This window comes from Polypterus senegalus, chromosome 8, assembly GCF_016835505.1.
Source record: "Polypterus senegalus isolate Bchr_013 chromosome 8, ASM1683550v1, whole genome shotgun sequence".
NCBI classification, from domain to species: Eukaryota; Metazoa; Chordata; class Cladistia; order Polypteriformes; family Polypteridae; genus Polypterus; species Polypterus senegalus.
The window spans coordinates 166,136,463-166,163,916 of NC_053161.1; the positions used below are offsets into that span (position 1 = coordinate 166,136,463).

The 27,454-nt window shown below is 41.1% G+C and overlaps 1 protein-coding gene and 1 long non-coding RNA gene across 3 annotated transcripts; one reads left to right on the top strand and one right to left on the bottom strand.

The window, feature by feature from the left end:
- Positions 1 to 1,647: 1,647 nt before the first annotated feature.
- LOC120533318 (zinc finger protein 239-like) lies at positions 1,648 to 15,136 on the bottom strand. 2 transcript variants are annotated; one of them, XM_039760157.1, is made up of 3 exons: positions 15,051 to 15,136; positions 10,215 to 10,591; positions 1,648 to 3,887 (listed from the first exon to the last, which is right to left on the bottom strand). In XM_039760157.1, exons 2-3 carry the CDS (start codon positions 10,552 to 10,554, stop codon positions 3,127 to 3,129), a joined length of 1,101 nt encoding a protein of 366 aa, XP_039616091.1. In that variant the 5' UTR covers positions 10,555 to 10,591; positions 15,051 to 15,136; the 3' UTR covers positions 1,648 to 3,126. The 2 variants fall into 2 exon arrangements, with proteins under 2 accessions (XP_039616091.1, XP_039616092.1); XM_039760158.1 differs by lacking the exons at positions 10,215 to 10,591; positions 15,051 to 15,136 and adding an exon at positions 5,738 to 5,988.
- Positions 15,137 to 15,344: 208 nt separating this feature from the next.
- Positions 15,345 to 25,776, top strand: LOC120533378. Its single transcript, XR_005634482.1, has 3 exons — positions 15,345 to 15,605; positions 19,080 to 19,887; positions 25,322 to 25,776. It is a non-coding gene; the product is annotated as an uncharacterized LOC120533378 (long non-coding RNA).
- Positions 25,777 to 27,454: the final 1,678 nt, after the last annotated feature.

Here is a 27,454-nt window from a genome sequence, read left to right on the forward strand (position 1 = left end):
AATTAGAATATTAGATAAGACCAATAAAAAAAAAAAAAAGATTTTTAATACAGAAATATTGGCCTACTGAAAAGTCTGTCCATGTATGTACTAAATACTCAGTCGGGGCTCCTTTTGCATGAATTACTGCATCAGTGTGGTGTGGCATGGAAGTAATCAGCCTGTGGCACTGCTGACGTGTTATGGAAGCCCAGGATGCTTTGATCGCAGCCTTCAGCTCATCTGCATTATTGAGTCTGGTGTCTCATCTTCCTCTTGAGGGGTTTCGGTCAGGCGAGTTTGCTGGCCATTAAAGCACAGTGATCCCATGGTCATTAAACCAGGTATTGGTACTTTTGGCAGTGTGGGCAGCTGCCAAGTCCTGCTGGAAAATGAAATCAGCATCTCTAAAAAGCTCCTCAGCACAGGGAAGCATGAAGTGCTCTAAAAGTTCCTGGTAGGCGGCTGCGCCGACTTTGGACTTGATAAAACACAGTGGACCAAAGTCCTCTTTTCAAATGAAAATGAGCCTGGAGGAAGAGTGGAGAGGCACAGAATCCAAGTTGCTTGAGGTCCAGTGTGAAGTCTTCACAGTCAGTGATGATTTGGGGAGTCATGTCATCTGCTGGTGTTGGTCCACTGTGTTTTATCAAGTCCAAAGTCAGCACAGCCGTCTACCTGGACACTTTAGAGCTCTCCATGCTTCCCTGTGCTGACAAGCTTTTTGGAGATGCCGATTTCATTTTCCAGCAGGACTTGGCAGCTGCCCACACTGCCAAAAGTACCAATACCTGGTTTAATGACCATGGGATCACTGTGCTTTAATGGCCAGCAAACTCGCCTGACCGAAACCCCTCAAGAGGAAGATGAGAGACACCAGACCCAATAATGCAGACAAGCTGAGGGCCGCGATCAAAGCATCCTGGGCTTCCATAACACCTCGTGATCGCCTCCATGATGCAGTAATTCATGCAAAAGGAGCCTGACCAAGTATTGAGTGTGTACATGGACAGACTTTTCAGTAGGCTAACGTTTCCGTATTAAAAATCATTTTCTTTGTATTGGTCTTATGTAATATTCTAAATTTCTGAGATACTGAATTTTACAGTTTTCATTATCTGTAGGTCATAATCAGCAAAATGAAAAGAAATAAATGCTTGAAATATATCACTCTGTGTGTAATGAATCTATATAATATACGAGTTTCACTTTTTGAATGGAATTACTTAAATAAACTTTGATGAAATTCTAAGTGGTTAAACATTCAATGCCTTTCCAAATGCCAGACACCTGAATAGATTTTCTGTCTATGGCTTTGTTAAGCATATGTAGTCGATCAAAATCCGAGTCACTTTCTGTCAGAATTTCGACCGACATTACAATACTGCACATAGCAAAGCTCTGATCGCACCTTATCTCAGTGGACGGACTACCAGTTGGCTTTGTGATTATCAGCCATTGTACATTTTAGAAGCCTCTACACAGCATCAGCTCCTTCACAAATGCAAGGTTATGCTAAACTACAAGAGCGTAAGCCAAACGCCTGTCATGTTAGCCTAAAAAGGTGTCAACACACATTGCTTAAAACAGCTTCTTCCACTGAATTCTCAACTGACAACCACCAAACACATACAATCATACAAATAAGTGAAAAAATAAGGCACCAAACCTTTTTGTATCACAGTCCTTTTATATCCGGTATCTTTGTTATTTCTGTTACACAAGCTGACTTGATCCAGTAGTTTTCTGACTACAGTGCAGTCACGTTTGTGGAGGGTTTCCAAAATGAGGATGCTGGAAAGATTCATGCATTGAGCATGACACACACACCACACAAAGTTCACAGGGCAAGTGTTTTCATTTCATAAAAGGTTTAGTAAAATTCAAACAAAAGCAGTTGACATAAAGAATTAAGAAAAAAAACTGGTAACATACACAAACACACACAAAAAGAAAGCTTCCTAGTATGAAGTATCAGTTTAAGGCTTCTGTACGGTGCCCTCCATAATGTTTGGGTCAATGACCCATGTCTCCATGATTTCTCTCTTCTGCTCCATAGTTAAAATTACAAATCCGATAATTCAGATGTGATTAAAGTTCACATTGTTGCAGACTTTCATTTAAGGGGATTTGCAGACATTTCAGTCACACAACACATTTTCTATTGGTCCCCACCATTGGAGGGCACCACAGTGTTTGGGACACAGCAATGGCAGGTCTATTAAAGCCATTGTCATATTAGGTCCTTTGTCACATAACCCTCTCATGCAATGACTGCATGAAGTCTGCCATTCACAGACATCAGCAGGTGCTGAAGATCTTCTCTGGCGATGCTCTGCCAAGCCACTAATGCAGCCATCTTCAGCTCCTGCTTGTTTTGGGGGGTTTGTCCCCTTAAGTTTTCTCTTTAGCATATGGAAAGCCTGCTCAGTTGGGTTGAAATCAGGTGACTAGCTTGGCCATTCAAGACATTTCTAGTTTTTTAGTAGGAGCAGACGGGGAAATCAAGGAAATATGTGTCATTGGCCCAAAGATTATGGAGGGCACTGAACCTTAGGTACATTTTGTTCATTTTTCATATGTTAGCACATACGCTATGACATATGATCATACAACTGTATGCCTCTATACCCTTCTATTTTCAACTTATTCTCATTGCTTCTGTGTCTGAACTTTTACTGTGCTTTTAACTGCTTTATTTCTCTTATTTGTCATATTTAATTATTCTAATTAGTGCTCTTAAGTTTGTATCCATTATCTTAATTTGGATGTAGAGATTACTTTTCTGGATTTCATTTTTTGGAAGCTCTCCTGGCATATACTTCAATAGGGATTTGTTGTACTTAAAAGTAACAGTATGTAATCTCCTCTTTAACTTAAACTGACCAGTAGACTCTGTCCTGTCCTCTTAAGGTCCTGTTTGAGTTGCACTATTGTGGTCTGTTGTCTGTTCTATTGTGGTTGGTCCACCAACATCATCTATCAGAACTGTCACCATATTGGAGGTCTTCTTTTTATCTGAAAACATTCCACTGTTATCGTCACCTACCCTACTGACAAGGGCAGAGATAGGCACCTTATTAACATGTGACACATGCAGGCACAATGAATTACTTTCTTGGGCACTTTTTCATACTATTAGTACTTTTATATTGATGAGATAATATATATATTTGGCACAATGACGTCTCCTTCCTTCTTCGCCTGACAACTTACTCCTTCTCTTTCTCTCCTATGTAAACTGTGCCTCTTCAGACTACTCAGACGTGTAAATCGTTTGCCACATTCAGAACAGAAATATGGTTTCTCGCTTGTGTGAATTATTTTGTGGCTCTTAAGATTGTTTAATAGTGAGAATCGTTTGCCACATTCATTACAGCAATATGGCTTCTCTCCAGTGTGAATTCTTGTGTGTTTTTGAAGGCTACTCTTTTGAGAGAATTGTTTGCCACATTCAGAACAGCAATATGCCTTCTCTCCAGTGTGAATTCTAATGTGTTTCTGAAGATTGCCCTTGTGTGAAAACTGCTTGCCACATTCAAAACAGCAATATGGCTTCTCTCCTGTGTGAATTCTTGTGTGGATCTGAAGGGTACTCCTGTCAGAAAATTGCTTGCCACATTCAGAACAATACGATTTCTCTCCCGTGTGAATTATTCGTTTGTGGCGTTGAAGATCGCTGGTTCGTGAGAATCGTTTCCCACATTCAGAGCAGCAATGCAGCTTCTCCCCTGTGTGAACTGCAGAGTGTATCTTAAGACTACTCATTTGAGCAAATCGCCTGCCACACTCAGAACAGCAATACGGCTTCTCTCCTGTGTGAATTCTTTGGTGGCTCTGAAGAGTACTTCTGTAACAGAATCCTTTACCACATTGCAAGCAGCAATATGGCTTCTCAGGTTCGCCAACTGTATAAGGTTTAAAAGGAAAAATAAAATGTTATTTTCAATCTACTGGCCTTTAATTGACATTAAGTCATAAAGTTAAATAAATTCTATTGAAATTATGAACAAACATTTATAAGCAATCATAAAACATAAGTTGCACATGAAAGGAACCTTAAATTGATCATATCTTCTGCACAGGGTGGTCCAGATCTAATTATGCAGATCCAGATTGACTGGATGACTTTAATTTATGCGGGGACGATTCCAGTTCGGCGCGAAGGCGATTCTTCATGTCGTCAGTTCACTCACTTCTCGATGGTCCGGGATTTTTTGGGTGATTTTCTATGTAATACACTTAATAAGTTATAGCGTAATGGAAATTGCATAATTAGATCTGGACCACCCTATATTATAACTATTTACCACACTGACATAATGACTTGAGTCAAGATGCCGAAAGAGTAAACTAAATAGATTAGACAGAAACAAATTAAATGATTATTGGTTATATTTTGATAACTAAATTACAATCGCTTGGACATTACACTCTTAAAATATTATTCAAAACTTGTATGGTGTTCTTATTTTATTTGATTAATGACAGTAAAAATGACAATTTTAAGTTGTCAAGATATTGAAAAAGAGTTATATTTTATAAAACAGAGTTTCATACCAAGCATGTGAAATACACTTTTAATAATCAGAATGTGCCCCAACATTTTTCTACACTGGCACCGAAATCCAAAGTATGTATCAAAAAGGCTTACTTAAACTAAACAAAACAAAATAAAGAAATGAACAAAGTGACATTTTAATTAACTTATGAGCCTACAGCAGTTGCAACGGTCTGGGAGAAAATGAGGAAACCCAGGATCAACACAGTTATTTCATTCTGCTCTTGAGGGGAGTGGCAGGTGACACCCAGAGTGGTCAGCTTTGTGACACACTGGTGGCATTTATACACACCATTTTATTGTAAATGGGTGTGTAGTGCCATTATTTACTTATATTAATCCACTTGAAGTATGCTTGTTTAACGTGTGCTCACGTAGGTAAACGATGTCTAATTTTAATTATTTCTTTCAAAGAACTGCAACTACAAGCTTCAAACACTCCATACCTGTACTCAGTGATGAGCGCTACACAGAAATACATTACATTAAACTAAGAAGGAAAATTAACAAAGTTATTTAACTCTGCCATTAACACATGCCTCCATCATCCTGTCTTTCTGTAGGTTTTCATTAACTGAAGACAGGCAGCTGCCACCTTCTTTGTTCATTTCAGCCACATCAGCAGATTCTTCTGTTAACACTACATGGAAGGCCTCTTTCTACAACCTGACATCATCTTTTACCCTTCAATTTATCCAAAGCTTCCTAGTGCTGCCATCATAATAAACACCAACAAGAGCTTCTTGTATTGGCCCGCACTAGAGTGAGGTCTTGAATGTGGTCTATTCAGATTTGACGTTCCTGATGCCCATTTAGAAGCTGAGCTCACTGCCTGCGCGAGGTCACCACCTGCCTCAATGATGATCAGTTGACAGCTCTTCGCCCAAATGTCCTGAACTATGTAGCTTCAGAACAGACGACACAACTTTGTCGATAATGTACTTTCTTTTCCAACGTACTCAGTCACTAGGTATGTTTATGGCCAACACTGAGATCAAACAAACTAGCACAGAATTTCAAAAGCAATTCAGGATCCTTCTTCTTTGTTACATCTTGCCTGAAGAAGAGTTGCCTCGAAAGCTTGCATATTGTAATCTTTTTAGTTAGCCAATAAAAGGTGCCATTTTGCTTGACTTCTCACTACATTCATAATGGATGACACGGTACAACACCCTAGTACTAAAAGCAACTCACTACCTGGCCTCAGATCAGGTGGGTCATTCCTCAAAATCAAACTCCTCCAGGTATCTCCATCCTTATGCAACACGACTGTTGATCTCTCCATTAGTAGATGGTATACATTTAGCCACTGATTCCAATGTCTCTAAAAAAAATGCCAAATACTCTTAACGGTCGTTCAGGACACACAAAAACAAGACCAAAACTTCCATTTTCTGCAAGTCGAATCCTTGATGTAACTTAAACAAACTTAAACTGTAGTCACCCAGCCAAAGTCCTGCAAGTCCTCACACACTTGTCAATGGCTTCTCAGCGTGGCAATTGCAGAGTACTGGAGAGAGCGTGAAAGAAGCTTTGGTCAGGACATGTGACTCTAAAGCCAATGCTTCCTAAAGAAGTGAGAGAGAGAGAGAGAGAGAGAGGTTAGGAGCATGCGCTGATACAGCGCATTGCCGTACCCACCACACAACAAACTCAGGGTCCAGAATAGGACCCAAGTGCATCCATACGACGGGTGGCACCTCAGCACCACACTACAGTAATCCCTCGCTATAACGCGCTTCAACTTTCACGGCTTCACTCTATCGCGGATTTTATATGAAGCATATCTAAATATATAATGCTGATTTTTCGCTGGTTCGCAGATTTCTGCAGACAATGGGTCTTTTTATTTCTGGTACATGCTTCCTCTCCTTGATTTCAAACAAGGGACGCTATTGGTGGATGGCTGAGAAGCTACCCAATCAGAGTACATGGTTAAGTTCCTGGGTGCTGATTGGCTCAGCGATAAGGAACAAGATGACCCAGCACAGGAAGAAGACGGCGGTCTAACTCTCAAGTGTCTCGTGACCATTCTACGAATAGCAAAAGATCTCCAGACATCGGTTGAAGAATGGGACCTGCAAATGATTCGTTCTTTGCAATTTAGAAATGCTCTTGATGACTCCACATCACAATGTTCCTTACCCGCAAAACACCGCCTAGTACGCCTTCAGTGGAAGAAGCAACTCCAGACGACGGCAGTGCTACACAGTCGCCTGAAGAGGCTCCTTTACAAGAGCTGTAACGCTCTCCTTTGTTGTGCAGTAACATTTATCTCATCCTTATCTGACAAGTCGTTGTGTCATTGTTGGTGAGTACCCATAACTAATTTTCTACGAACTTAGTACATGTATAACTGTACACGCATTTTATACAATTTTTCTTGCATTGTACGTATTTATTGCTGGTGGCCTGTCTATCGTAATGGCTGTAACATATGTGATATTGAAGACATTCGATATCTTTAAAATAACATTTAGGTTTTATTTATATTTACATGTTGTAGATTTTTCATTTATTTTTAGATTACCTAATCAATTATAATGTGTTTAAAACTGTATTACATATTAAATAAAACTCCTCAATGATATACAATACGTATGTTTGTGCATAGTATATACACAGTGTGTTTATATACATAATTTCAACAATTCTTAACTAATATCTAAGAGAATATAAAGGGGTTAGGCTGTATAACTGTGTGGGAAATGCTTATAAGAGTGTGGGAGAGTTTATAAGGGCTTAAAATATATAAAAGTAGCCATATAAACATATGGTTTTTACTTCGTGGATTTTCACCTTTCGCGGGGGGTTCTGGAACGCAACCCGTGCGATTGAGGAGGGATCACTATAGTTCAGATGGACAGGAACAGTTGGAGGTTTTTTTATGGTGGCTGGAGTGCCAATTCTGTCACCAACCCCCAAGTTTTTCCCTGCAGGTTGGGGAGCCTACATGCTGGGCTGGATGCAGATTAGTGTCATACTCAGAACGGAGCAATTGCAAGTTAAGGGCCTTGCTCAAGGGCCCAACAGAGCCGAGTCTCTTTTGGCATTTACAGGATTCGAACCGGCAACCTTCTGATTGCCAGTGTAGATCTCTAGCCTCGGAGCCACCACTCTGTGAGGAAGTAAGCCCCAGTATATCTAGCAGTTATTCTTCATCCACCTGCATGAACTTCAGCTCCTAACCCATGGACAAGGACAACAGACAGCTACATTGCTTGTCAGACCCACTAGTGAGCACACTAGTAAAAAAATGACTTAAACAAACAGAACACATTTCCAATTACAAGTATTCCCCAAGACACAATGGTTATGGGTGTTTGAATTCAGGAGTAGTGTCATTTAGCACCATTTTGTGTGTTACAATGCATCATCTTTGCACGGAAGGCCTCTTTTGTCAACTCGACATCTTCCTTTACCCTTGAATTGTCCAAAGACACCTAGTGCTGCCATCTTGGCAAGAACCAACATGTTGTAAAAAAATATGTGGCATTTTCACTTATTGTTACTCTGTTTAAGGTTTGATGTTGCATCATGCTTATTTTGTAGATGTGTGACAGAGCAAGATATAGAGGACAGGAAGATATGGAAAAAGATGATCCGCGGTGGCAGGAAAATAAGAAGTAGTTAAGGTTATGCCCAGAGGCTTGAGCGAGAGTGAGGAGGGCCCCGCCCCCCTCCCCTACTTTCCCCTCAGCCGCTGTGTCTCTCTCGGATTCACACAAATAAATCAGTACCGCAAGCAAACTATGAAACTTAGAAAACACGATGAGAAAAGTCGCAAAATCATCCACAATGTTCAAGCAAATTATAGAAAAAACCCGATCTAAATCCATGAAGTAGTTCTCTCGAAAAAAGCGTACAGACATACAGATCTTGTGTGTGTGTATATATATATATATATATATATATATATATATATATATAGTGGTGTGAAAACTATTTGCCCCTTCCTGATTTCTTATTCTTTTGCATGTTTGTCACACAAAATGTTTCTGATCATCAAACACATTTAACCATTAGTCAAATATAACACAAGTAAACACAAAATGCAGTTTTTAAATGATGGTTTTTATTATTTAGGGAGAAAAAATCCAAACCTACATGGCCCTGTGTGAAAAAGTAATTGCCCCCTGAACCTAATAACTGGTTGGGCCACCCTTAGCAGCAATAACTGCAATCAAGCATTTGCAATAACTTGCAATGAGTCTCTTGCAGCGCTCTGGAGGAATTTTGGCCCACTCATCTTTGCAGAATTGTTGTAATTCAGCTTTATTTGAGGGTTTTCTAGCATGAACCGCCTTTTAAGGTCATGCCATAGCATCTCAATTGGATTCAGGTCAGGACTTTGACTAGGCCACTCCAAAGTCTTCATTTTGTTTTTCTTCAGCCATTCAGAGGTGGATTTGCTGGTGTGTTTTGGGTCATTGTCCTGTTGCAGCACCCAAGATCGCTTCAGCTTGAGTTGACGAACAGATGACCGGACATTCTCCTTCAGGATTTTTTGGTAGACAGTAGAATTCATGGTTCCATCTATCACAGCAAGCCTTCCAGGTCCTGAAGCAGCAAAACAACCCCAGACCATCACACTACCACCACCATATTTTACTGTTGGTATGATGTTCTTTTTCTGAAATGCTGTGTTCCTTTTACGCCAGATGTAACAGGACATTTGCCTTCCAAACAGTTCAACTTTTGTCTCATCAGTCCACAAGGTATTTTCCCAAAAGTCTTGGCAATCATTGAGATGTTCATTTGGCAAAACTGAGACAAGCCCCAATGTTCTTTTTGCTTAACAGTGGTTTGCGTCTTGGAAATCTGCCATGCAGGCCGTTTTTGCCCAGTCTCTTTCTTATGGTGGAGTCGTGAACACTGACCTTAATTGAGGCAAGTGAGGCCTGCAGTTCTTTAGACGTTGTCCTGGGGTCTTTTGTGACCTCTTGGATGAGTCGTCTCTGCGCTCTTGGGGTAATTTTGGTCGGCCGCCACTCCTGGGAAGGTTCACCACTGTTCCATGTTTTAGCCATTTGTGGATAATGGCTCTCACTGTGGTTCGCTGGAGTCCCAAAGCTTTAGAAATGGCTTTATAACCTTTACCAGACTGATAGATCTCAATTACTTCTGTTCTCATTTGTTCCAGAATTTCTTTGGATCTTGGCATGATGTCTAGCTTTTGAGGTGCTTTTGGTCTACTTCTCTGTGGCAGGCAGCTCCTATTGAAGTGATTTCTTGATTGAAACAGGTGTGGCAGTAATCAGGCCTGGGGGTGGCTACGGAAATTGAACTCAGGTGTGATACACCACAGTTAGGTTATTTTTAACAAGGGGCAATTACTTTTTCACACAGGGCCATGTAGGTTTGGATTTTTTCTCCCTAAATAATAAAAACCATCATTTAAAAACTGCATTTTGTGTTTACTTGTGTTATATTTGACTAATGGTTAAATGTGTTTGATGATCAGAAACATTTTGTGTGACAAACATGCAAAAGAATAAGAAATCAGGAAGGGGGCAAATAGTTTTTCACACCACTGTATATATATATCTCTCATATAGGTCTCACACTGCCCAATATCAGATTATATCGGCACTTGCTATGTCTCTAATTCACTGAAAAATCGTCCCCCTCACCATAAAGTATGAAATATCACACATTTTTATTTCACACTTACGTTCTCCAGACTGAGGTGTAGGTGATGGCAGACCTTCCCGAGTTGTAACAGATGACACTTCCTCAGTCCCCGTTGTGTCAGACTGTAATGATTCAGATGTCACCTTGAGGTGAACACACGCCATACTTCTTTGCCTGTGTGTCTCAACGCTGACAGACGTCTCCTCAGCCTCTTCTTTAATGTCCACAGTTAGCAGTTCATGATCCTCATCTTTAATGCACTGACTCTCCTGGTTAGGGTGGGCTGACTCCCATTCACAGTCCTCCTCATCCTTAATATTTATCGCCTTTACCTCCATGGAATTTATGCCGGCCTCAGACGGCTCCTCTTTCACATCCATCTTGGCATTACAGTAAATGTCAGCTGCTTCTTCTTTACTGTTGATACAATAGGATTTAATTATGTCAATACATATAAACCACATCTATAAATATTTCAGTTTCTTTTCACAGCACTCTCTCCGTTAACACTTATGTCAGGTCAGACATCTTACAGCATTCACACTACAGTATATTCTCCCTACCAGACTAGGAAGTGTGGAGTGAAGGTCCAACAGACTTGTGGAGGACCACCTCACATAGCTGTGCCCCACCCAGCATGCACTACTTGGCTTACACGTATTGTCTTTAAAAGTAAAAGTGCTGAATGGCAGGCCTCTGGATTTGCTTCACGTGTTATTTTAACTTAAGAAGTGATTAATGAATGTCTATGACAACTTAGTGGGAGCAGCATGGGATATATTAAGGAAACTTTATAATATGGGAAAAAAAAAAAGATCTTAGCATGAAAATCCAGCAGACCTTAACCTGCAATTGCTCCGTCCGGGGTATGACATTAATCTGCATCCAGCCCTGAATGTAGGCCCTCCAACCTGCAGGGAATAACCTGGGGGTTGGTGGCAGAATTGGCACTCCAGCCAACATAAAAACCTCACACTGGTTCCACTCCATCTGAACCAGTGTGGTGCTGAGGTGTCACCTGCTCCATGGCTGCACTCAGGTCCTAATCTGGGGTCCTGAGTTGGTTTGTCATGTGGTGGGTGCGGCAATGCGCTGTATCAGCATGTGCTGCTCACCTCACCTCATACAAGAGCAACCTAACCTCACCTTACCTTATCATTTATCAAGGTAAAGATTACAATATATGGTGTAAGAGAACTGACCAATACACTGGCTACTTTGATTTTATTGTAATGTATTCAACACGGTAGGCATGAGGAGGAGTTGGTATTCTACCTCACAGAGTCACAGCATGAAGTTATGAGAAAGAGTAGTGAAAGCTAGGTTAAGAAGTGAGGTGATGATTAGTGAGCAGCAGTATGGTTTCATGCCAAGAAAGAGCACCAGAGATGTGATGTTTTCTCTGAGGGTGTTGATGGAGAAGTTTAGAGAAGGCCAGAAGGAGTTGCATTGCGTCTTTGAGGACCTGGAGAAAGCATATGACAGGGTGTCTCGAGAGGAGCTGTGGTATTATATGAGGAAGTCGGGAGTGGCAGAGATGTATGTAAGAGTTGTACAGGATATGTACGAGGGAAGTGTGACTGTGACGGATGCATTCAAGGTGGAGGTGGGATTACATCAGGGATCGGCTCGGAGTCCTTTCTTATTTGCAATGCTGATGGACAGGCTGACAGACAAGATTAGACAGGAGTCCCCGTGGACTATGATGTTTGCTGATGACATTGTGATCTGTAGTGATAGCAGGGAGCAGGTTGAGGAGACCCTGGAGAGGTGGAGATATGCTCTAGAGAGGAAAGGAATGAAGGTCAGTAGGAACAAGGAAGAATACAAGTGTGTGAATGAGAGGGAAGGCAGAGGAATGGTGAGGATGCAGGGAATAGAGTTGGCGAAGGTGGATGAGTTTAAATACTTGGGATCAACAGTACAGAGTAATGAGGATTGTGGAAGAGAGGTGAAAAAGAGAGTGCAGGCAGGGTGGAATGGGTGGAGAAGAATGTCAGGAGTAATTTGTGACAGACGGTTATCAGCAAGAGTGAAAGGGAAGGTCTACAGAACGGTAGTTAGACCAGCTATGTTATATGGGTTTGAGACGGTGGCACTGACCAGAAAGCAGGAGACAGAGCTGAAGGTGGCAGAGTTAAAGATGCTAAGATTTGCATTGGGTGTGACGAGGATGGACAGGACTAGAAATGAGGACATTAGAGGGTCAGCTCAAGTTGGACGGTTGTTAGACAAAGTCAGAGAGGCGAGATTGCGTTGGTTTGGACATGTGCAGAGGAGAGATGCTGGGTATATTGGGAGAAGTATGCTAAGGATAGAGCTGTCAGGGAAGAGAAAAAGAAGAAGGCCTAAGTAAAGGTTTATGGATGTGGTGAGAGAAGACATGCAGGTGATGGGTGTGACAGAACAAGATGATGAGGACAGCAAGATATGGAAGAAGATGATCCGCTGTGGCAATCCCTAATGGGAGCAGCCGAAAGAAGAAGATTTATAGTTTATCTTCTAACTCTGCATTTATTTTTTGTATTCTGTGTTGTCCTCATATGTTGCAATAGGACTATCAAGACAAATTCCTAGTACACATTAGTGTACCTGGCCAATTAAGTGAATTCTGATTCTGATTTCTTTTCCATGAAATAGTTTACCATCTATAAATTGAGTTAACATGATGTGGATAAAGCATAATAATTGTACAAGGCACTTATTAGTTCATAAAACTGACCTAACCTCCAGCAATGTTTCAATTGTCAGCTCAACAAAAGAAACACTGCCACTCAGTCTAGGCCTTATTCTTAGAACTCTGCAAGTTATTCTGAATCAACAGCAAAGTGAGAAAATTGTTATTTAAAATATTGCACTGACAAAATCCAGTTAATGAAACCAGCCGAGTTTTTCACTATAAGCAATATTTGTGTGTATGTTCTGCGAAGGCACTACAAAATCTATCCATCCATCCATTATCCAACCCACTATATCCTAACTACAGGGGGTCTGCTGGAGCCAATCCCAACCAACATAGGGCGCAAGGCAGGAAACAAACCCCAGGTAGAGCGCCAGCGCACCGCAGGGCACGCACGCACGCACGCACGCACACACACACACACCAAGCACACACTAGGGACAATTTGGAAACTACAAAATCTATTGTCTACTTACTTGTATTTATTTATTTTTATTGTGTGTCAGCTCTTTTGGGAGAGATTCTTTGTTAGACTTGGAGAAAAAAACTTCTCGGGAGACCACTTTCAAAATCGGTACATCCCATTACATTTTGATAATGCATCATTTATGTAAGATAAGTGCTATACAATGAAACATATTGTAACGATAGGGGAAAGAAATTGCCACTGAGGCAGTGTGATCTAAAAAGTTTAAAAAAGGGGGGGGCTGCACTGAGTGCTGTGGAGAGGGGCGGGGGCTGCACTGAGTGCTGTGGAGGGGGCGGGGATCGGGGCTGCACTGAATGCTGTGGAGAGGGAGGGGGGCGCACTGAGTGCTGTGGGGGCTGCACTGAGTGCTGTGGAGAGGGCGGGAGGCTGCACTGAGTGCTGTGGAGAGGGCGGGGCGCACTGAGTGCTGTGGGGGCTGCACTGAGTGCTGTGGAGAGGGCGGGGGTTGCACTGAGTGCTGTGGAGAGGGGCGGGCAGAGACACAACTGTCACTCTTAATAAGCAGCCTCTGGGGTGCTGGGGAGGAGGGACTTGTAGAAAAGGAGGTTCAGGTAAAAGAAGAGTGTGTTGGACTTGTGGTGTGGGATGGTTTTGAGTTCAGTGTTTCTTTGTTTGTCGGCTTGTGAAGTCAGAAGAAAATAAAAAAAAAAAATCAATGGTTTTATTTTTTGGACAATCACCACCACTTGCTTGCAAGATTTATTTGCCCGTCTGGGAAGGGATATTACAATATGATAAATGTAACACCGTATAAAATGAGGCTTTCTCACAAGGACACTGTCATCTAAGTGGTTTGTGTGCACTGATTTTTTTATTAGTATTTTTTTTACTTACTTTATTAATCACAAAGGGGAAATTTTCTTTTTGCATGACGTTTAGAGGGTCGGTCTTTGCACAGCACCTCTGGATCATTTTTTTTTTAGTTAAGGGCTTTACTCGAGGGTCCAATAGAGTAGGATACTTCTGATAGAATAAATAACTCTAGTAACTATAGTAAAAAGTTTGTGATGACACCAAAACAAACCGTTCAGAAAATGTATTCGTCTGTTAAGGATTTTCAACCACTAGTAATTTAAACTACATTTTAAAATCGGTTAGTATCCCGTGTTTTATTTTTTTTAAATACTTTGTCTCGACGTTTATGTTAAATACTCTTTGAACGTGTAAAGCATTTACATAAATAAATAAAACGTGCATGACATAGCTCAGACATATATTCATAACTGAAAGAATTCAAATAGACCTCTCATTATTTAACAGGAAAGCAAGCAGTAAACCTCAGATCGGAAAAAATGTCCTCTCCGAGGAGCGGTTTTTACTTTCATTATTTATTAAAAGCAATGACTGTATTTTGAACAGTGCGTTACTGTAACTGCTTTACTCCCTTAAATAATATATAAGAAATCCAAAAATCCAGGCGCTATTACTGTCTGGAGTCGTCTTCTACTTTAGTTCGCGGTATGTACGCCCTTACCAAATTGGTCTAAATGAATAAGCAGCACAGAATGGATGAGAATCGGTGGCGTTTTGTCTACGAGAAATGTGAATCAACATTGTGAAGGGCAATGAGCCACAGACTGGCGACATTAATTCGATCAGAGATCTTAATGCTCCGCTTGCATGAGATTCAAGTCTCGTAACTGTGACTGAAACAAATGAAAAATCCAACGTTCATAAAGTGTCGGGCACGAACTCGGATCGCTTACCTTCTACCCTTGGTGATGTGATAAATGCCGACTCAATCAATAGCAGAAGACCACCGTTTTGTTCACTGCGTCTTGTTTACTGCTTAAATCCGGAGACACAAAGCGCACGCCGACGGCTGTTTTCGTCGCACTTGTTGACGTCACACAGTAAGTCTTGCTGCCAGTCGATTACGTGCACGCGCGTTTGCGCGCTCTGAAGCTGCGCGCTGCCAGTCTTGCAATCTCTGTTCTCCTTTCAAACAATGAACGAGGTATAAAAGTTTAATCCATGTGAAAATTTGATTTAACCTTAAAACAGAAAGGTTGACGCAGAGCGGATACAGTAGGCGGGCTGATCAAAAGAGAAATACCCATCGAGTAAAATTTCCAAGTAGAATATATTGCTGCAATACCCTTCAGAAAAATTTCACGGCTTGCTGTGTTGAACCGACGTGTATGTCACGTCATAGCGGCGCCGAAAAGTGAACCTTACAGCTGCGATAGCTTTCAATAAGATTGCAGACTGCTGTTGATTGAGCCGACTTTAAAAAGTATCACATCTCCCAGAGGCAAAGGGTAAGTGGTTCGAGTTTGGGGCGTCGCTTTATGGGTGTGGGGTTTTTCATGCTCTTCATTTGATTGTCACGGAACGCGACTTTCTCTGTCCTCCGCCACTCCGTTCAGGGTCCACCCCCCTTTCTCCCAATACCGGCAATCATACCCCCGATGTCAGTCCTCCGGACTGTCCCCCACCCCCCTCGGATAGACCCAGCAGTCACTTCTCCATCCCTAAGACTTCAACCTGGCCGGGAAGATACAATATATATATTCTTTCACAATCTGATTATTTGAATGGCTGTCTACCACACTGAAAAAATGGTATGTCAGAATAACATATATAAAAAAAAATCCATGCTGGAAAAAATATTGCTCAATCTCAAGGACTCAGACACCATCTCTGCAATATATAAAATCATTTTACAGTCCCTCCCTTTCAAAGATCCAAGAGGACACTGGGAAAAAGATCTCTCAATTAATATATCAGAAAAGTAGTGGAAAATAGCAATGCAGAGAATTCACTCGAGCTCCAAATGCGCAGAGCATACAATTATACAACTTAAAATTATATATCGAGCACATCTGTCTCGACTAAAACTCTCCAAAATGTTTCCAGGGCATGATCCAACCTGCGAACGCTGCAACCAAGTCACAGCCTCTCTAGGTCACATGTTCTGGGCCTGCTCCAAATTAACATCATTCTGGACAAAAAAATTTTAATTACCTTTCAGACAGCCTTGGACTCACAGTCCCTCCTAACCCATTAACAGCTGTGTTTTGTTCTTCCAGAGGGGCTTAAAGTGGAGAAAGACAAACAAATTGTGATTGCATTCACTACACTGTTGGACTTATTCTGATAAACTGGAAGAACCCAAACTCTCCTCTTTTAAGTCAGTGGGAAACTGATGTGTTATATTATTTGAAATTGGAAAAAATCAAATACTCAGTTAGAGGATCTGTACAGACTTTTTTCAAAACATGGCAGGATCTAATCAGTAATATTTTAAAATAAGGTCAGAGGAAGCAATAATTTTCGTATTTCTTTGTCTTCTGCATTCTTCCCTATTGGCTTATCAAATTTATTAATTTAGGTATGTTTACCAGCCTAAAATTGTACACCATTTGCCTTGCTTTCTCTCTCTCTCAGGGGTGGGGATCGATTTGTTCTTAACTCAATTTTACTTTTTGTAAAAATTGATTGATTTGTATGGATTGCAATACAATTAATAAAACTTCAAAAAAAATGTACATTGGTTGCACATAATAAAATTGTTTTATCAAAAATAATTTAATTATGCTCAATGCGTTAAATTATTATATCCTGAAACATTTCTCTATAAAATGAATTAAACTTTTTCATTCTGTGTTAAATTAATTATATTATGTTAAATGAACAAGTCAATAAATAAAGCATAATATTTTAACAATTGTTTTATATATACTTTTTCAAAAACGCACCTTGCCAAATTATACCTTACCACTATAACCTTTTTAGGTTGTCAATTATACTTGTTCCAGTATCATTTTATAGTTCATGCTCTAAGTTATTAATAAAAAATAAACAATACAAACTACTCAAAATACAAGAGATTAATATTCAAAAGCAGAAATGTACAACAGCTGTACAAGAACACTGCTTCTTTGGCTGTGCCAGAATGCCATGACCAGTGTATATAACTAAATATGAACACAAAATGCATAGACTGTTATATTATAGAATACATCCAGCCATCCATCCATTTTCCAACCTGCTGAATCCAAACACAGGGTCACGGGGGTCTGCTGGAGCCAATCCCAGCCAACACAGGGCACAAGGCAGGAACCAATCCCGGGCAGGGTGCCAACCCACCACAGGACACACACACAAACACATCCACACACCAAGCACACACTAGGGACAATTTAGGATCGCCAATCCACCTAACCTGCATGTCTTTGGACTGTGGGAGGAAACCCACGCAGACACGGGGAGAACATGTAAACTCCACGCAGGGAGGACCCGGGAAGTGAACCCTGGTCTCCTAACTGCGAGGCAGCAGCGCTACCCACTGCGCCACCGTGCTATCCTTATAAAATACATGTATTTATATTTATGTAACTGTATATATTATAGGATAAATGCTAAATATTAGTAAAATGCAAAGTGTAAAAATTGCTGCTTGGCAACTTCTTTCACTTTTTTTTAATTTTCAAATGAGCAAATTCGGCAACTGCACTGTATTGCATTCGGGTGTATTATTTATTTGTCTGTATTAATAGTATTTAACTGGTTGAGCAATGTTATAATAATACTAATGAACAGCAAGGAGTTGACCTGTAACAAAAGTCAGAACTTGATACTGTATATAGATAGATGCCGCATTCACTGTGTTGCCCCATAGCCATAGAATTACGAGACGCCACATGACCAGCAGCATCGTACGTCAACGTCGCCACCATATTGCGAGTGGCACTGCTGTGGAGTGAAGTAATGAATAATGTGCTGCTTGGGATTGTACAAACCGCTGTACGCTCCAAACCAGATCCTGGGGGATTACATTTCATAGGTAAGGCTGAACAATAAGATTATAGCCTGTTATACCTGCCTCGCACTCTCCACCTTGCATTTTTTAACTTGCACTGCATTGCACTCTTTAATTAATATTGTTTTTTTAATAGTATGCTGCTGCTGGAGTATGTGAATTTCCCCTTGGGGGTTAATAAAGTACCTATCTATCTATTTGGCATCTAGGAGTTTAAGAATATAACAAAATTAAATGTATACTCTGAATAAAAGACAAGTTACAGTAGAGTGGCTATGCTGCTTGTACAAAGTTCAGAGGTTCACATTGTATTTGTGTAGTTTAATGTATTAGACAGCTACAGATTTCTGTGTCGAGGAAAATTTGCAGCCATGTATTAAGTGTATGTACTTGATTTCACAATGTGCAGGACATTTTTGTACTTTTTTCTCTTTGTGAATGTAATTTCTAATGGTTATAAAGTTATACTGCTACTTTGGATGTTTTTACAGGGCTGTGTCTATATTAATTGTTTCTTTTATTGCACAAACTGTAGAGGTTAACATGCAGAGAGAATAGCAGTTGAAATCACTCCTCTTTCTTGGAGAAGTGGTTGGAGCCCCCATCAAAGAATTTTTGGTATGAATACAAAATTTGTATTTATTTACAACACACAGGTTAACTGAGGAAGCATCTTAATTTGTGAAATGGGGTATTTTGCACAAAAAACTGCAGATGCTGTAGAACATCTGAACATACATCCATCCATTATCCAACCCGCTATATCCTAACTACAGGGTCACGGCGGCCCAAGACAGAAAACAAACCTTGGGCAAGGCACCAGTTGAACATCCGTGAGTTAATATATTACAGAGAAGAATGTCCCAAATATTATTTGTCTTTGCTGTTCAAAGAAAACCTTTATTTGCGTCTTTAGACATAGCTCATTTTGTGTTTTCAAAACAGTTAAAAATGTGTCTATCCTCAACAGGCCATGCCACAGCTGGAAAGCATCCATGCAGAACTTGAGAAAACACCTATGGGAATATTTGTGATTCGCAAGGATGAGGACATTCTCCACCCACGCACCAAGGGACATTGGGATAGTTATAGGTGGCATGCAAGTGTTGAACAGGTTAACCTCCATCGCATCTGCTTGTGTTGTACTATTTGGTCTTATGTATACCCACAATTTGGAATATCCAAAGGGAGTGGAGCGTACTTTTTGAAGTGATGCAGAAGATCGTCTTGGAACTTTGATGCAAAGTGCATGCGCCGAGCATTAGGCTGCTGAACCCATAAACTTGGAAGGTGTCCGGCCGTTTAGCTTTTTTCTTGTTTTCCTGTCTCTTCTGTATTTGAAGATATTTGCCCAATATTTTGATGTTAGTTAACTAAAAATACTAATTCTTCATTTTAGAATGTTTTGCACTGTGATATTCGCAACACAGCAATACTTCTTAATATCCAGTGTGGTTGGGCGGTGGAAGAACAGACTGAAAACAATCAGAATGTTGCGACACCAACATCCCTTTTCATTGTTGGGAAATGAACAGACAAAATATAAATAAAAGCAACGAAAATAGCGCCTATATGCTATCCCGAACAGTCATTTCTTTCAAAGCAATGATCCTTTCAAGAGTCAAGTGCTCTGTCGTACGGATCGTTCTGGTCTCCTAGCAAAAGACATGTTTCTCTTTGCCGGCGCTTCCTTTGTAGCGGTACTTCCGGAAGGGGCGGGGTTAAGTGTCCTTGCCGGGCGGCTTCTCGGAGCTGTAAGGGAAGAAGAACAGGACAAGGTCAGTGGTAGCGCTATTCCCCCCTTCATAACAATATTAGTTGAATTGGTTTTGGGGAGTTTAAAGAAAATAAATTGGTTTAAATAATATATTTAAGTTCAACTAATGAGAAAAACTTCAAACATAAAGAAAATTAAGTGTAATTTTTTTTATGTTGATCCAATGTTTCATTTTTTATAGAACTATTTTGAGTTCTTCCTAAATGACTGAAATGTGCATATTGTACATCACACAAGATTCAATAAATTAAACATGATCGAGTTATGTTCAAAAGTGGAACATAATACATGTAACATACATTTTTGTAAATGTAACAAGCTGCCATTTCCCTTTTTAACAGTGTAAATGGCCCTATTAGGATCTCCACTGTGGATTTCTTTGTGACCTGGATGCACATTTGACTGACACACTGGCCAGAGTTGCTTCTTATTTCATGCCCAGTTCTTCCAGGATCAATTTATAAGAATGTTCTCATCGGCAGAACAAGAACTCATCATACACAAGTCTGTGCCTGGATAGACTAAACTTTTACAATCTGAAATATTTGGCACAGACTTCCATTATATAGTCCAGTGCCATCTGGTGTACTAAATAGTAAACACGGCAGAATCAGACAACTGGGGTGTGTCCTTCTGCTCAAAGAAATTGGGTGGTGTATAACTTGTCACTCAATATGGTGCAGTCCAGTAAAGGGGCAGAAGTGACAGTTGCTCTTCTCTGGACCTTTTCTAGCACTGTTATGTCCTTTTTGTAGCCTGGAGTCCAAAATTGCACACAGTACTCCAGATGAGGCCTCACCAGTGTGTTGTAAAGCTCGAGCAGATCCTCCTGTGACTTGTACTCCGCACATCAATGCGCTATATAACCTGACATTCTGTTAGCCTTCTTAATGGCTTCTGAACACTGTCGGGAAGTTGATAGCTTAGAGTCCACTACGACCCCTAAATCCTTCTCATAAGGTATACTCTCGATTTTCAGACCTCCCATTGTGTATTCAAACCTCACATTTTACTCCCTATGTGTAATACTTTACATTTGCTGACATTAAATTTCATCTGCCACAAATCTGCCCAAGCCTTTCTACTGTCCCAGTCTCTCTGTAATGATTTAACAGATTCCAGATTACCTGTTAATCCACCTATCTTGGTATCCTCTGCAAACTTAACCAGCTTGTTACTTAAATTCCAAATTAAATCCATCTATCCATCCATTTTCAGACCCGCTGAATCCGAACACAAGGTCACAGGGGTCTGCTGGAGCCAATCCCAGCCAACGCAGGACCCAAACTAAATCATTTATATATTTTACAAATAGCAATGGCCCCAGCACTGACCCCTGCTGGACACCACTTTTAACATCTGCCAATTCTGAAGAGGTTCATCTCACCATCTACTTCTACTTCCTTTGTCTTTTTCTGTGCCCATCAAAAACATCACCCTGAACTGCCACTTCTTTTAGTTTGATGCCCAACTTCTCATGTGGCACCTTATCAAATGCTTTCTGAAAGTCCAGATAAATAATATCATAAGCTCCACTTTGATCGTATCCTTTTGTTGCCTCCTCATCGAATTCCAGCATGTTAGTAAAACACGACCTCCCTCTTCTGAACCCATGCTGACTGTTCAGAATAACTCCTGTCCTTGCCATCTGTTGCTCAATCTTATCCTTAATAATTCCTTCCATTAATTTTCCTGTGATGCATGTTAAGCTTACTGGCCTATAGTTGCTTGGATCTGCCCTGTCACCCTTTTTATATAATGGGATGATATTTGCCATTTTCCAGTCCTTTGGAATCTCTCCAGTGCGCAGTGACTTCCTAAAAATATGTGTCAAGGGTTTATATCTGTACTCACTAGCCTCCTTAAGAACACGAGGATAAATATTATCTGGGCCTGGTGATTTGTTTGATTTCATCTTATTTAATCTGAGCAGCACTTCTCCCTCTACAATTTCCAAATCCCTCAGTACCTCCTTAGTAGTTGTGTTTACCTCTGGCAGGTTATCCACTTGCTCACTTGTAAACACCTCAGAAAAATGTTAGTTTAGGGCATCTGCTATTTCATTGTCTGTATCTTTTAATTCCCCTTTACTATTCCTGATGAACTTGACCTCCTCCTTAACTGTTCTTTTACTACTAAAATACTGAAAGAATCTCTTGGGGTCTTCTTTCCCCTTATCTGCTATATTCCTCTCCAACTGTCTTTTAGCCTCTCTGATATCCTTCTTAATGGTTGCCCTCATGTTCTCATACGCTACGGTTCTCTTTGCAGTCATTAGTCTTATATGCCTTATACAGCAGTTTTTCCTTTGCAACTTCTTTTTAAATCTTTATTAATCCATCGTGGAGTTTTTTAGTTTCCTATTACTTCCAAATTTAGGTATGTATCTGTCCTGCATTACATGTAAAACATTTTAAACCTGTTCCACTGCTCCTCGACTGTCTCCACATTTAAAAGCTTATCCCAGTCTATCCTACTTAGACTTTGTCGCATCTGCTCAAAATTAGCCCTACTAAAGTTCAACTTAACAATTTTAGTCTTTGCATCTGTACTCTTACAAAATACTGAGAATTGTATTACATTATGGTCACTTGACCCTAGTGGTTCAATCACCTCTACACCCTCAATTCTATCCTGATTATTACAGAATACTAAATCCAGACAGGCTTCACCCCTTGTTGGTGCTTTAACATGCTGTGTTAAAAAACAGTCGCTGATTACTTCTAAAACTCCTGCTCTTGTGCTCCTCCATCTGTAAGGTTATCCCAGTTAATATTTGGATAATTAAAGTCCCCATGACTATAATATCCCCTGTAAACTTTTTTGATATTACTAAAAGATGTGTGTTGAAATTACTGTCTGAATTGGGTGGTCTATAACACACTCCTAAAATGAGACCTTTTCCCTAATATTTTCCAGGTGAAGCCACATGTCCTCACTAAGATGGGGCTCATCATCCAACTGAAGATGACTTACATTTAATTCCTGTTTGGCATAAACAGCAACCCCACCTCCTTTTCTGTTCTGTCTATCCTTCCTAAAAATGTGTATCCCTCTATGTTACACTCATCCCCATCTTTGTTATTTAGCCAGGTTTCCGTTATTGCTATAATATCATAATTATGCTCTGCTACATACAACTCCAACTCACTTACCTTATTTTTGATACTTCTAGCATTAAGGCAAGCTATTTTTAATGTGTTAATCCTTCTACTTTACGTGTTTGCTTAAAATTTACATTACTATGCATTTTTATTTCTACACCATTGTTCGTTCTTCCATGTAAAGATCTAAATCTGGCCTGTCCCTCCCCCCCCATTCCCTAGTTTAAACAATCCTCGACTAGCCTACACATACGCCTCCCCAATACATTGGTGCCCCTCCGGTTCAGATGTAACCCGTCACGGCAGAACAGGTCCCATCTGTTCCAAAAGGAGTCCCAATGCCCCATAAACCTATACCCTTCTACCCTGCACCAAGATTTGAGCCACGCGTTAAGCCTTCTAATCTCCTCAATCTTACCTGGACTGGCGCGTGGCACAGGCAGAACTTCGGAGAAGACTACCTTGTCAGTTCTGCTCCTCAGCTTGGTACCTAACTCTTTGAATTTGGATCGCAGAACTGACAGACTACCCTTATGTATGTCATTTGTTCCAACGTGGACAATGACAACTGGATCCACCCCCGTTCTGGCCAAGAGCCTATCTACCCTTCCAGGGAGGTCTCCCACCTGTGCTCCCGGAAGGCAACACACGTGAGACTCTCTCTCTCTGGAGCACACCTGCGCTTCAATCCCCCTAATGATTGAGTCCCCAACTATCACTACCTCTCTCTTTTTGGGAACTGGTTTTGAGGTGGCCCGTTGGGGCTCCTCAACCCTGCCTACCACCTCAGAATTATCAGAGTCACCGTCCAGCTCCGCCAGGACATGATAACAGTTAGACACTTCTAATTCTGGGGTTGATGCCCCCGGACAGTGTGCACCCTTTACCTTACGCCTTGTGACCGTGACCCACCTATTCCTACCTGTCTGGTCTGGAATCTCCTCCCGCCACCTTAGGGGTGCACACTATCTCTAAAGGACACCTGGGCCAAGTCCGCCAATTCTCTATTACAACGCAGGTCAGCCAACTCCTCCTCCAGTTCAGCGACCCTGAGCTCGAGGTGCTGGATCAGCTGGCATCTCTTGCAGATGTAGCCCTCATAGACAACTGGCTCTTCCAAACCATCATCTAAAAGTCCAACATCCAACAGGACTTGCATTGCACTGGCCTCATTATTAAAATTTGATTTGGGATTACTAAGCTGCCTTAACTATAAAATTAAATTTCTTCTTCTTTCAGCTGCTCCTTAACTTAAATGGTAACACTAAGATCTGCTACAGATATTTTACACCTTTTCCCCTTAAGCTCCTGTACTGTTCTCCCTCTCAGCTGCCTGCTATTTGCCTTTCTATGAGGTTAACTTTACTTTTCTCTGTCTCTTCTAACTTTGCGCTCTTCTTACTTATAAGCTCTTCACTCGCACTGTTTGTATTCCCCCGTATTAATGAACCAATACGCTGTCGCCCACTTAACTGTTCTGCCTCTGGACCGCTAAGGACTGTTTAATCTAAAATAAACAAATAAATAAAACTTTACTACCTTATTTGCTCCTACTGCTCCTTGTGCCTGATCGGTGTCTTAACGCAGGCCGCTTACCTGCGCACTACTGAGTTTCCACCTTTTACTGCTTTGAAGCCAGCCGCGGCCTTTTTTCTTTACCTTTAAACTAAGGAATCGCCGTTACGACGACGCGGTTATTTACTTACAAATGCCGATATCAGTTACTGCTGCTTTCTACCCTGCCTCCTCGATGCTAATTCAAATACAGATAACAAGAAAAAGAACAAGTACAAATAACTTTTCCAAGCGCACTTCCAAACACCCAGCTACTTTTGCTCTTGTGCGGGCGAAAAAAAAAACTCTTCTAAAGGGAAAAAAGCTTTAAAATTCCCACACGGTTCCTTAGTGGCAACCAAAACCCAAGTTTTTAAGAGCAAAATGTATATTTTTATTTAAATCTCACACCACAGTACAAACCAACAACTCTCAACAGACTCTAGCGTTTGCAAAGTACACGTCAGCCACGTAATCCAATCCAATGTTTAGCATTTGTATGTGATGTTGTGTTCCGTTATAAGCAGCTCCAAATCTACCAAGTCAGGTTGCTGCATATTACGTACTGGTGAATAAAAGGGATTCAGATTTATTGTGATTCCAGAATTTTATTTTAAATCCCCACAGATTCTGTCCAATCAGATGAGCTCTTTACTATTAATAACTAGTCAGTGCAGCACCTGATTGGTTCTTGTTAATTGTCTGTGTTGTGCTCCGCCCCCAGTCCCGTTACACACTCCCAGATTTCCTCACTCGTTTTCTATTCTCTCCTTTCAGACTTCTGTCCCCTCACACTGGACATCGACACGGCACACAGAGTCCTCCATCTGTCTGAAGGAAACAAGAAGGTGACATGTGATGGGACAAAAGCCAAATATCCTGATCATCCTGAGAGATTTGACCTCTGGGAACAAGTTCTGTGCAGAGAGGCTCTGACTGGGACTCGCTTTTATTAGGAGGTGGAGTGGAGTGGAGGTGGACGCTTCACAGAGATTGGAGTCGCATATAAAGGACTGGGCAGGAAAGGAGAGGGCGTGGAGTGTGGCTTTGGAAACAGCAACAAATAATCCTGGAGTTTGCTGTGTTCTCATCCCAAGTACTCTGTGTATCACAAAAACAAGGAGTCTGTAATCAGCATCCCCAACAGCCCCAGAATGGGTGTGTATCTGGACTGGCCTGCTGGCACTCTGTCATTTTATAGCGTCTCACACACAATGACCCTCCTGTACAGGTTCAACACCTCCTTCACTGAGCCCCTCTATCCAGGGTTTGGGCTTGATCTTCATTCCAGTGTAACAATCAGCCATCTGACACCAGGTGACCACTGACCAGTACTCTCCACCAGTCCCTTGATGTCCACACAAGCGCAGGTCCCCTTTGTGTTTGAGGTATGGGGTGACATTCATTTTACAGAAATTAGCACCTCTTTGATTGAATTTGGTGATAAGAATGCGGGGCGAGTGCGGCTGTCAGGGTCTCCGTTATTATTGGGTTTGAGTAGCCAATTAGGTGTGCGCGTGTCATAATGAGGGGTGGTGACACCTCAGACCTCCAAATACCAGACTGAACCAGCAGGGGTCACTGTCGATTCACAGTCACATGTCCTTCAGGCTGACACCCCAACAATTACTGAGGCCCCCCAAGTGTCACCGAATGTCACCTGTTAAATAGGACAGGCATGTGGTCCTGCTGTTTCAGCACAACTGAAAGGCGCTATACAGGCTCAGTATTGAGAGTTCTTGAATAGTGATTATATGTAGGAGCAGAGAGTGACAGATGGCACTGGAATGTTGTCCACTCACCAGACATTTTGTGACCATCCATTGGTCACTCAAAGGGTCCTTCACTTCAGAATGATTTCACTTTGAATGTCTGATGATGAGGACTCACCAGTCTGTCATATGTCAGCCATACTGATGGAGTTTGGTGTTTTAGTTGATGTCACATTAAACTTTAAATTGCACCTCCTCCTTGTCCCCTGAAAGCTCCAACATCTTCAAATAATGAATTCTTGGTCAGCTGCCACACACTTGACATGGGTGCACATGTTTGGCTTTGCAGTGGGCCAGCACCCCGTCCACGGTTGGCCCACTGTATCCACAAACATTAAAATTGAAAAGTGGATAAGAAAGACAACGAATGGACAGAAGGCGTCACTGACTGGTCAGTAGCCCAACTACAGCCTCTTATGGCCACTCTAAATTTTATGCAGCAATTTATACAAAAAGGAAATCTAAAAGATAAAAGCACAAGGCATTCAGTGAAATCCTGAGCAGTGAAACATGAAATCAGAGAGTCAGACGAATGGAGACTTGAACAGGAGGACTGAGGGGTGGGACTGACATGCAGGCGCGCCCTCTAGTGGACACCCGCCATATTACACAAATGGGAAAGGTCAGCAGTGAAGTGGGGAAGAAAAGAATACAGTGCAATGTAAAAGAAATAAGAATAAAGTAAAAACAAAAGAATTAAACACCTGAAATAAAGAACTTTAAATATTATATCTAAAACTAAGTTTAAAGCGATTTAAGAGCAAAATAAGGGTGACACAAACACAGAGTCACATGACCTTCACCGGTGACAGCTGAGCTGATTCTTCTGTAGCCAAACTGCCCCCTCTAGTGGCCACACTCAATATTAAATGAATGGCAAGGCTAGGGAGGAGAGATTTTGGTTTGATCAAATCGATATTTTGTGCAGATTTCTTACTATTGTCATTACCTTTAAGGACAGTGCAGCTTTGGTAAGGTTATGTAAGATTCTGTATGGGAAAAGAACATTTACTTTAGTTAATTTTGTAACTAGTGGTTATGTATTAACAAAACATGAATCTAATTATTTTTCACATTTTGTAAAATAAACTCCCAATTGTGTTTGGTGAAAACCAATAAGGATGACTGACATTTGCTG

Bases quoted from the DNA above. Each gene is read 5' to 3' on its own strand.
- LOC120533318 (XM_039760157.1), bottom strand. From the start codon at position 10,554: ATGGATGTGAAAGAGGAGCCGTCTGAGGCCGGCATAAATTCCATGGAG. The intron at 3,888-10,214 runs GTAAGTGTGAAA...AACCTTATACAG, and splicing joins TACACCTCAGTCTGGAGAAC to TTGGCGAACCTGAGAAGCCA.